This window comes from Orycteropus afer, unplaced genomic scaffold, assembly GCF_000298275.1.
Source record: "Orycteropus afer afer isolate SDZICR_OR568_19922 unplaced genomic scaffold, OryAfe1.0 scaffold00512, whole genome shotgun sequence".
In the NCBI taxonomy this organism is placed as follows: Eukaryota; Metazoa; Chordata; class Mammalia; order Tubulidentata; family Orycteropodidae; genus Orycteropus; species Orycteropus afer.
Window position 1 is genome coordinate 259,440 of NW_006922099.1, and position 12,305 is coordinate 271,744.

General features: G+C 38.4%; 1 protein-coding gene across 1 annotated transcript in view; it reads left to right on the forward strand.

The window, feature by feature from the left end:
• BMS1 (BMS1 ribosome biogenesis factor) overlaps positions 1–6,156 on the forward strand; it is an 89,886-nt gene extending 83,730 nt beyond the window's left edge. The window contains exons 19-20 of the mRNA XM_042782921.1: positions 4,064–4,225; positions 5,926–6,156. Of these exons, the coding sequence (XP_042638855.1) occupies positions 4,064–4,225; positions 5,926–6,156 (393 nt within the window). The remainder of the gene's footprint in view (positions 1–4,063; positions 4,226–5,925) is intronic.
• The last annotated feature ends 6,149 nt before the right edge of the window (positions 6,157–12,305 follow it).

Sequence of the window (12,305 nt, forward strand, 5' to 3'; positions counted from 1 at the left end):
ATGCTACCAGAGCTCCTATATAAGGTATAGGTTATGTATTATTTAATAGCATGTGCTCAACAGACATTGAATCATATCAATACTTCTATATGTAATTGTGAAAAATGGCACGTTGGCATCAGAGGTCCTCTAACTTCACAAGGGGATAGAATTAACCTGTGATGCAGAGGTCAAACATACCTCTATCCTCCATCTTTTTTACCAATTCTGACACCAGCCATTCCTCCCGCGGCACTCTCTTCTCTGCTAAGTTCCGTAATTCATTGCAATGGCCACACACAACTCAGCAACCATACTTACAGTTAAGAGTTTATTAGGGAAGTAACAGATTCAGGATCAGTAATGATTCAGGATACATTTCTTCACTTGTGACAGTTTCTCAACTATGTCTGTGGACAGGCCCATCTCTCAGCTCTCAGTCCTTGGCCAGCTTCTCCTCAGTTCAGGCAAGTGTTAAAAAAGCTCTTTAGATCCACCAGTTAATGTCCAGAGGCATCCCACTCTGCCAGTAAACCTCAGCCCAAAGGCACATTGCTCTCTCATTCCATGGGTTGGCTCTGTTTGGGGAAGCCCACTGTACCCCCCTTCTCATGCTGGTCTTCTGGTTCTGCTGCTGTTTTTGTGCAGCTGCTTCTTACCATCTTGTGCCATTTCCAGTGTTACAGCTCTCTATCTTCCAAGTCTAGGAAGTTCTGAACCCCGCTCCTGGCTCTTCTTTCTTGGTGGTAGTGAGATCACCCCCCCTACACACACACACACACACACACACACACACACACACTTCCCATCTTTGGGATGCCTCATTTTAAGCCAAGTAGAAAGGGAAAACTGACCAGTCCTCTCCTTGGGTTCCTTATACCTTATTTGCATGGTCGCACCTCTGCGTGTGTTCTAAGCCATGATGGGCCAAACACCTTATATGCATAGTCCCAACTGATCATGGTGTGGGACCCACAAAGACTATGGCTAAAAGATCCATATTAAGTAATTCTCTATACCACAGTAATGCTTTATTTTTAAAATATTAACATACATACAGAAAAGTACAAAAATCGTAAATATACAACTTGATGATGAATTAGCAAACTTAAGTCACCACCACCTGGAACTAGCAATATGCTACCAGCACAACAGAAGCCCCTGCCTTGTGACCTTCCCAGCTACCACTGCAGCGAGCCTTCTCCTTAAAGTAGCTATCCCAGCTTATAAGGAGCTCTGGTGGTGTAGTGCCTGAGCCATTTGATTGCTAACCAGAAGACTGGCGGTTCAAACCCACCAGCCGCTCTGTGGAAGGAAGACTAGGGAATCTATTTCCGTAAAGATTTACTGCCTCGGAAACCCAATGGGGGTCACTGTGAGTTGGAATCAACTCAGTGGCAGTGAATTTGGTTTTTTGGTTTATCCCAGCTTATTACAGGCATACCTCAGAGATACTACAGTTTTGTTTCAGACTACCACAGTAAAGCGAATATCATAGTAAAACATGTCACGTGAATTTTTGGTTTCCCGGTCCTTGTAAAAGTTATGGTTATACTATACTGTAGTCTATTAAGTGTGCAGTAATAACATATGAAGAGTTTGAAATATTGTGAGGATTACAAAAATGTGACACAGAGACATGAAATGAGCACATGCTTTTGGAAAATTGGCACCAGTAGACTTGCTTTTCACAGGTTTGCCACAAACCTTCAGTTTGTTTAAAAAATAATAAAAGGATTATCTGCAAAACACCATAAAGCAAAGTACAATAAAATGAGATATGCCTGTGCATGTAAATTAGTTCTGCCTGATTTTGAACTTTATAAAATTGTACTACTATTTTGCCTAATTTCATCCAGTATTATAAAATTCATCCATGTTCTTCTATGTCACGTTCATTTTTATTACCAAATAGAATTCCATTACGTGAGTATGTATATCGCAGTTTATTCATTTTAGTAGACAGTGTTCAGCCATTACAAATGCTGACCTGAACACTTTGTGAGTTTTTCAGTATGCATGTGCCCACATTTCCATTGGATAGATTCCCCAACACTGGGATTGTGGATTACAAGATAAGCATATGTTCAGTTTTAGTGTGTATTGCCTATAGTTTCCAGAAGTCATACCAAATTTGATTCCCACAAACTACATGAAGAGGGCTAGTTCTTCCACCTCCTTGCTAACAATTGGCCTCCTCATCTGTCTTTTATTTTAGGCTTTCAATCCCTGTCTAGATTCTCATTTTCATTTGAATTTGGTCTCTGAGAATTTTCATTATTTTCTTGACAGCTTAACAATGCATTTCAAAAGTTTTTATCTTTTGTTTTAATCCAAGATGTTTATTTTTATAAGAAGGTAGTTCAGGGTATCAGTCTCACCATTTTGCTAGAAACAGAAGTCACCTAGGTATTATTTTTTCTATAAAAAAGTTAATAAATTTTAAATTATCTTACTTTAATTTTTATTAAATACACTTCAGGATATGATACCTATCGTCCAGCCTGTGGTGCTTACTTTTTTTGAGAAGAAAATGATTTCTCTCATTATAAAGCATAGATTCTGGAACATACACAATTGATACTGTTGTGGATGGTGTCTTTGATAATAAATTTAAAGACAGCAGAAATATTCTCTATATAGTTGATGTTGACTTTGGTAAATGTAGGGCAAAACTTTTACTGTATTAGCAGTATTTAAGCAGCAGTCAAGGATTTTGTCCATCTCATTTAATTTAAGCAGAAGATTTAAATTACCTTGAAAATTGAAAATTGAATGTGGGTTTGCCTTTATCTGTTATTTAAATCTCACTGTTTTTTTCAACTGGCTCTCCGTTACAAACAGAATAAACTTTTTATTGAGAATCAGGGATATAGACACTTTGCTGATTAGAGGAGCTATGTCTCTCGAATCCAAGGAGGTTTACAGTCAAAATAAACCTCAGTGCCCAGATGAGGTTTGAAATTTCCATTAAAAGAAACTTTGGATCTATTCACCTGCTCTGTTAAGATCTTTAGAATGGTACGTTTCTCTGTACTGTAGAAATTGGCATGTAGATATCTTGGAAGAATTATATATGTTCCTCTGTTTTGCCTATTGCTATGCATATCCATTGAGGCAATCCGTATTTGATGGATGATTGTGGTAGTTATGTTTGTATGTATGGGCCTTGTTGAGTAGCTGGGCAGCTGGTGGTAGTTTTCCCATGATGAGACTGGCAGTCAACTCCATGGTGGGTTGTACCACAAGTAGCTGAGTAGCTGTCTTTGGGATGTGGTCTGCTTCCTGTATATAAGGAGAAGCCTTGGGAATGGTCGCTAGCTTATGGAGGACCCTGCATGTAGCAGTGTTATTGTTCGGCAGCCTGCGATGGTCTGCTGACCTTGCGACTTACAATGGACTTAAATTAATGGCCTGCCATGTGGTTTGGTAACATTGGGACTGTGCCTTTTTATTTGACAACCTTGGGTTTGTGAGCCTCAGCAGCTAGCAGCTGTCTGAGTGAAGAAAAACACCTCTAGCTCCAGTGGGCTGGGAGCAGGAGGCAGAGCTGGACCCCAAGGTTGAGGGGCTTTCACCCAGCCCCTAGAGTCTGGCACTTTGGACTTGGACTTGAAGCCTCCAAACTGTGAGAGTGCCATCCCAGTTATGGTATATATTCTTATCAGAGCAGCAGTAGGTAACCAGAACAATGACTGAATCTTCATTTCTGATGGACAGCAAGTTTGGGTGTTAATGATCTTGTAGAAAAGTAAATCCATTAAGATTTTATGCAAAAGTTGTTTGTTTGTTTTTTTTTTAATTGTGATTTTGGTGAAAGTTTACAGAGCAAATTCGCTTTCCATACAGCAGTTCACATATACTTTGTCTCATGACACTGGTTACAATTTACCCCAGTACAACAGCTCCCCTCCCACTTCCTCCCGGTAGTTACCTCTTCCTTGTGTCCATCCCTCCGTGAACTCCTGCCCCCTGAGCTATCTCCTTGTGCATAAACAGCCCTTCTTTCTCATGCAACAGTTTTAAAATATACTTAAAGCATAGTTTAAATATTTTAAACTCTTTGTTTTATTTTTATTTTCAGCCAATAGTAAGGCAGAAGAAACATTTTAATTCACTGCACATTCCAAAAGCCTTGCAGAAAGCCCTGCCATTTAAGAACAAGCCCAAGACTCAAGCAAAGGCAGGAAAGGTACCAAAGGACAGGCAGCGACCAGTCGTCATCCGAGAGCCTCATGAGAGAAAGGTACTGTGGTATTCATTTGTGTGTGAAAACAATCCTTTTAGTAGAAAATTGGGCATTTCTTCTGCATTCTCATTTTTCAACAGGAAAGGATCTCGAGGGCTAGACTTTCTGAGGCACTCCACTTGGAAGTTAGAGAAAAGGCCATGGTCCATTCCTTTTCTTTTTTTTTAGTTATACTTTGACTTATGCATCTTAATGTCATACTATAATAGATGCCCAACTGGTAAATTACTCTGCTCCCAGTATAACTAAGTGTGAGCAGTCCTTGTTAAGAGAGGAAGCAGCAACCAGCAAATCCGACATTTTTTAATAAACTTTTATGATGCTGACAAATACTGATTTTTTAGTTATTATTTCTGTTAGATAAATAGGGGGAATAGATTTCCTTAACCATATCTCTACTTTCTGCTCTGTTTTCAGTTTTGGGAAAAATTATTTTATCTCTCTCTCCTAAAGATGTGTGCTCTGGTGGCATAGTGCCTAAAGCATTTGACTGCTAACCAGAAGGGCTGGCAGTTCAAACCCACCAGCCAGCCACTCCTCGGAAGGAAGGTTGCGCAATCTACTTGTGTAGAGATAGCGTCTCAAAAACCCAAGGAAGGGGTTGCTATTAGTCGGAAATGACTTGACAGCAGTGAGTTTGTTTTTTTTGTTTCTCCTAAAGATAAATAAAAGTCTTTCAGAGGTAGAAAGCTGTTTTTGTCTTAGTTAATTGCTCGTAGTATCCACAGAGTAATGAACAAAGGAGGTTTCATGGCAAAAGCCATTATGTAAGTATAATCATCCCTCAGTATCTGTGGATGATTGGTTCTAGGACTCCTCATGGACACCAAAATCCTTAGATGCTTAAGTCCTTTATATAAAATGGCATGGTAATTTTGTATTGCCTCTTCTCATCATCCCAAAACACCAAACAAGACTTACTGCCACTGAGTCGATTCCTACTCATAGCAACCCCCATTGGGTTTCCAAGGTGGTAAATCTTTACCGAAATAGATTTCCCCATCTTCTTTCTGTGGAGTGGCCACTGGGTTTGAACCAACCTTCTGGTTAACAGTCAAATGCTTTAGGCATTGCACCACGAATTCTTATGCATATCCTCCCATAAACTTTAAATCCTGTCTAGATTAGTTATAGTACCAAACAATGTAACTTTTATATAAATAACACTTTAAACTCCCTTTTGAGGAATTGCTTTGAGCACTAATTGCCCCCGTGCCCCAACCCCAGTATTTTTCATACATGGTTGGTTGAATCTACAAGTCCATAAGCCACAGATTTGGAGGGTCAACTATGTTTTGCTAGGTAAATATGCTTTTACCTGTATCTCCATGTAAATTATGATTTCCCAATTCAGATAAATTTTCATTAGGTTAATAATTCATTTCAGATCTTGGATTAAGTCTAGTTTTAATTAATTCCGCTGAGGTGCTTAGGCCTGCTGAAACTTAGATGAGAATTAAAGCATGCCGTGTTGTTGTTGTTGTTGTTTGCCATTGAGTCGGCCCCGACTCATAGCAACCCCTCCTTGGGTTTCCGAGGCAGTATCACTACGGAAGTAGGATTGCCCAACCTTCCTTCCGAGGAGTGGCTGGTGGGTTTGAACCGCCAGCCTTCTGGTGAGCAGTCAAGTGCCTTAGGCACTATGCTACCAGAGTAGGCATGAGAATATCCTGATACTCATTTGTTTTTCATATCAGATCCTTGCATTACTGGATGCTCTGAGTACAGTGCACAGTCATAAGATGAAGAAGGCCAAGGAGCAACGGCATCTGCAGAATAAAGAGCACTTCAAAGTGAAGAAAAAGGAAGAAGAAGAGAAACTGGCACAGCAAAAGGAGCTCAGGAAGAAGCTCTTCCGAATTCAGGGTCAGAGAGAAAGAAGAAATAAAAAGTCTAGCCTAAAAGGGCATGAGGAGCAATTGAAGTGAGCCTCTCAGACTGGTAGAATGTCATTTGGCTCAGCAGAAATGGATAGCTTTAAATATTATAGTACTTGTAAACAATAAATCAGGGCACTAGAGCCCAAAAAAGACGGTACATTTGCAAATAGAAGTGGAAAAGACTACTGGTATGACATAGGTGCATTCTCTGCATCTAGATAAACAAAAAATGATACCATTTTATGGTTCTGCACTAGCTGCCTCAATCTTTTTTTGGTGTATGCTGCAAGTATACCATTAAAATATTTTATTGTAAATTTTGTCTTAGTTATTCTTATTAGGGATGAGTGCCTGATAAAACTGATTGGTAATTGCTTTCTCTCCCTACTTCCTGATGAGTCTTCCAGAAATGACAAGCTTAGCTTAGCTTTAGTGTAAAATTTTAGAGAATATGATTGTTTTGGTTGTTTTTTTTTTTTTTTAATTGCCTACCATGATCACTATCTTTACTGGACATTTTATATCTTGTTTTATATCTTTTGCATGTTAGTATAAAAACTAGGTAATGGTACATGCTGTTGATACTCTATTTATGTAGCTTGACTTTTAAAGCTGTAGACCAGTCTGCTGTAGACTCAGATAATGTATAGGGTCCAAGGAAATAATATAAATGAAGTAGGTCTCTTGTATTGTGCCGAGGCATAACAGCTGCCTAGTTATATTGCTTTTATTATTATTATTATTATTGAAAGTTTTGTTGAGATAATTATAAATTCACATACAGTTCTAAGAAATATTGCTCTTACACACTTTGCCAAATTTTGTCCAGTAATAGCAGTTTGCAAAACTATAGCATAATATCACTATCAGGATAGTACCTTGATACCATCCACTGATGTTATTCCTATTTTCCCAGTTTTATGTATACTCATTTGTGTTTGTGTGTCTGAAAATAGGGGACACTTCACAAATTTGCATGTTATCCACGTACAAGGTCTTGCTAACCTTCTGTAAAGTTTTTCCAATTTTAATATATGTGCTGGCAACGCATCATATGGGCCACCAAAGAAATTTACACAGGGTCAGCCCTTGGGTTTCGTGGTAAGATCCTTGTCCATGGAGCTCTTGGGTTTTGGTTAAGTGCTCAAATAGCAGTGAAGCATGAGAACCAATTGTGTTCCAGTAATGAGTGATTATGGCTCCTATATAGGAGAAAGGATCAGAGAATCCTGCCAGGGCCCAACCTGTATGGGAAGTAACAATTGGAATAATATGCCTACATCCTTCTGAGGAATTCTGTTATACATTTTCCTCTATTCGCAGGAACAATGAGGAATATCAGCATCCAGTTTGCTGACAGGTTTAGTGACTAGTGTATATAATAAAACCAAACTCATTTCTGTTGAGTCGGATCTGACTCATAGCCCCTCCTTGGGTTTCTGAGGCAGTATCACTACAGAAGTAGATTGCCCAATTTTCCTTCCAAGGAGTGGCTGGTGGGTTTGAACCACCAGCCTTCTAGTTAGCAGTCATATGCCTCAGGCACTGCGCTACCAGAGCTCCCAGTGTATATAATAAGCCCATTAAAATTATAAAATTCATTGTATAGTTAACTACATTTTGTAATTAAGTACCTCACAAGGTCAGTGAACAGAAATCTAGCTTCAAAAGTGTCTTACGCTACAAGAAAATTTTTAAAAACACTGCAGATTATATAGATGAACAGTTGAAAGGGTGAAATCCTGTACTGATAGGAAAATAAAAGAATGTTTCAGCACAATTGCAGATAATTGTCTTTCCTACAGATAATATTTGTCTTTAAGTAAATCATATTTGCTAATATTGAAAATCTTGATTTGTCATATTTGGAGAATTAGGAAAAATGAAAATTTTGCATGTCAAAATTACTTAAATCCTTCAGAAACTTGTGTTACTGTCTGAAAATAATCATTAGTCTCAACTAAATTATGGTGTTTTTTGTGTAGATTTTGTACTGATAAGGCACTAGCTCTCCATGTAATAAATTTATTTAACTATAAAGATTCCATTTATTTTAGGGGAAATTAGTACAGGCATATGTTAGAGATATTGTAGGTTTGGTTCCAGACCACAGCAACAAAGTAAATACCATACTGAAGTGAGTCATGAGAATTGTTTGCTTTTTCATTGCATATGAAAATTATGTTTACACTATGTTGTAGTTTGTGAAGTATGCATTATGAAAAATTTACTTTCTATAAAGATTGTTTTCATTGTGTGCTATGGAATCAATCCTGACTCATCCCAACTGACCCTATAAGACAGAAGGACCCCTCTTGCTGGGAGTAGAATACCAGATCTTCTCCCACGGAGTTACTAGTGGGTTCTAACAGCCAGTCTTTCAGTCAGCTGCCAAGGAAAGCCTAGAAATAATTTTGAAATAACCATGTTTTTGTTAAATGCCATTGGGTTGTGTTTGACTCATAGCAGCCCTTTGTACAGTAGAACAAAACACTGCCCAGTCCTACTCCATCCTCACAATATTTGCTATGCTTGAGCCCATTGTTGCAGCCATTGTCAATTGAAAGTCTTCCCCTTTTTCGCTGTCCCTCTGCTTTAGCAGGCATAGTATCCACCCTTCTACCTTATAAGGAGCTGTACTTCCTTCAAGACAGTTTTGTTCTTCTGGCAGTCGTGGTATTTTCAGTATTCTTTACCAGCACCACAATTCAAATGCATCAGTTCTTCAGTCTTCCTTATTCATTGTCCAGCTTTCACATGCATATGAAGCTATTGACAATTGAGTCAGACACAACTTAGTCATCAAAGTGACACATTTTAACACATTAAAGAGATCTTTTGCAGCAGATTTGCCCAGTGTTGATACTTAATTTGATTTCTTAACTGTTGCTTTCATGGGCATTGATTGTGTATCCAAGTGAAATGAAATCCCTGACAACTTCAAACTTTTCTCCTTTTATCATGATGTTGCTTATTTGTCTGTTTGTGAGGATTTTTGTTTCCTTTATGTTGAGGTGTAATTCATACTGAAGGCTGTAGTCTTTGATCATCAGTAAGTGCTTCAAGTCTTCACTTTCAGCAAGTAAAGTTGTGTTATCTGCATATAGCAGGTTATATGAGTCTTCCATTCCTGATGCCATATTATAAATATTGTCCAGCTTTTCAGATTATTTGCTCTGCATACAGATTGAATGATGTCATTAGGTGCTGTTGAGTCATCTCCGACTCATGGCGACCTTATGTACAACAGAACGAAACACTGCCTGGTCCTGTGCCAACCTCATTATCCCTGCTATACCTGCGCCCATCATTACAGCCACTGTGTCAGTCCATCTTGTTGAGGGCCTTCCCCTTCTGCACTGATCCTCCACTTTACCAAGCATGGTATCCTTGTCCAGAGAATCATCTCCTCTGGCAACATGACCAAAGTAAATGAGACGAATTCTGGCCATTCTCGCCTCCAAGGAACATTTGTTGCACTTCCTCCAGGACAGATTTCTTAGTTCTTTTAGCAGTCCATGGTACACTCAGTATTCTTTGCCAGCACGACAATGCAAAAGCTTTGACTCTATTGCAGTTCCAGATCATAGCAAAAACCTTTCCTCAGCTCTTGGTCTGAATCCTGCTTCTGGATCATCATCTCACCCACACTTCTTGGGACTTGAGACAGCAGCCAGTCATCTGACCTCTCTCCTGATTTGGGTTCATCAGCCTCTGCAACCACTTGAGTGAGGAGAATCCTCCAGACTGACTACTGAGCCATGGATTTGGGACTTGGCAGTCTCTCCAACCATGTGAGCCATTTCCATGACAGTTTCCAAGTTCCATCTGACATCAACAATGATATCCCTTGCTCCACCTCCTGTTCTGAATCTAGTTTGGATTTCTGGCAACTCCCTACTGATGTATTGATGCAACTATTCTTGCATTATCTTCAGCAAAATTTTCCTTGTGTGTAATAATAATGATATTGTTCAATAATAGCCATATGCTGTTGGATCACTTTTCTTTGGAGTGTACACAGATAGGGATCTCTTCCAGTCAATTGACCCGGTAGCTATCTTCCAAATTTCTTGGCCTAAATGGGTGAAAAAACCTCCAGCACTATGTCCATTTGTTGAAACATCTCATTGGGAATTCTGTTAATTCCTGGAGTCTTGATTTTTTTGCCAGTTCCTTCATACACACATACACACACACTTCTACAACTATTACAAATATAACAATTATTCTCAAAGAAATGTGAGATGTTTTCCATCCATGCAAATGAAGCAGTGATCTTAGAAATTGAAACCATGATTTTTGAAATAAAAAAACTCAATAAATTGTATCTCCAAGAGCAGCTCTTTGAAAGAATGACTGTAGGATAAACTTCACCAAAAAAATCCAAGAATGATGATGTGAGGTTCCAGAAAAAGTGTAGAGGAAAGAAACCCATTAACTTGTAGCAATCTAAATGTGGCATATGTTAAGAAATTAATAAAATGGAATTAAAATCTAGATCAGGATTGGCAAACATTTTTTTGTAAATGGACAGCTAGTAAATATTTTCAGCTTTGTGGTCCATAATAGTCTTTGTCACAACTGTTCGGCTTTGCTGGTGCGGTATGAAAGCAGCCATAGACAATGTGTAAATGAAAGGACATGCATGTTTCTCAATAAAACTTTATTTACCAAAAAAAAAAGCATTGACTCTTCTTCAGTCTTCCTTACTCATTGTCCAGCTCTCACATGCGTGAGGCAATTGAAAATACCATGGCTTGAGTTAGATGCACCTTAGTCTTAAAGGAAACATGTTTGGTCTTCAGCACACACAGAGGTCTTTTATAGCAGATTTGCCAAGTGCGATATGTCTTCTGATGTCTTGACTGCTGCTTCTGTTGGTGTTGATGTAGAACCAAGTAATAGGAAGTCTTTGACAACTTCAGTCTTTCCTCCATTTATCATTATTCCTGATGCTGCTCATTGGTCCAGTTGTGAGGACTTTTGTTTTCTTTGTATTGAGGTGTAATCCATAATGCAGATGAATCAAATCAGCTATATTAGTGGAAAGGAGAGATGGAGAAGCTTAGTATCATCAGTCAGAACAGTAGTTAGAACATGTCAAGATCCAAGTGTGGAAGAGATCAAGTGCTCATAGGCAAATTCAAGTTGAAGTTAAAACAAGGCCATGAGAGCCAAAATAGAACCTTGATTATATCCCATCAGAATTTAGTGACCACCTTTGGGACAGATTTGATGCACTGAACATTTCATGACCAAAGACCAGATGAGTTGTGGGATGAAACTAAGAACATTACACATGAAAAAAGCAAAAGATCATTAAAGACTTGAACAGAAAGAAGAAAAGACCAAAATGTATGTCAGAAGAGACTCTGAAACTTACTCTTGGAGATTCTCTAAAATGAAAGAAATAATAAAAGAGTTGAAGAGATTATTTCAAAGGGCAGCTTGAGAAGACAAGAGTAGTGTAATACTTAGAACACCAAAAGGGAAGAACATGCTTGACATTTCTGAAGCTGAAAGAACTGAAAAAAAAAAAAAAAAATTCAAGCCTTGAATTGTTGAAAAAAGGTATTTACAATAAATAAGTCATTGGTGGTGTAGAATTCTATCCTTGGGTCTCTGGGTTCCTTTCTTTCATCAAGGCCATAATTTTCCAATTACCAATGCTTCTTTGTTTCCAGTTTTTGCATTCCAGTCACCAGTAATTATCAATACATCTTGATTGCATATTTGGTCAACTTCAGACTATAGAAAATGGTAAAAATCTTTAATCTTCATCTTTTGGGCGATTGATGAGTAAATTTTAAAAGTACTAATACTACCTGGTCCTCCTTGTAGGTGTATGGTTAGTCTATCACTGACAGCATTGTACTTCAGGATCATGAAGTCTTCTTTTTGACAACAAATTCAACTCCATTACTCTTCAATTTGTCATTCCCTGCATAGTAAACCGAATGATTGTTAGATTCAAGATCTCCAATACCAGTTCATTTCAGCTCATTAATGCCTAAGGTATCAATCTTTATGCATTCCGTTTCATTTATTTTTTAAATTTTTATTGTGATTTGGGTGAAGATTTACAGAACAAATTCACTTTCTATACAGCAGTTCACATATACTTTGTCTCATGTCACTGACCACAGTTTACCACAATGCAACAGCTCCCCTCCCACTTCCTCCCCATAGTTACC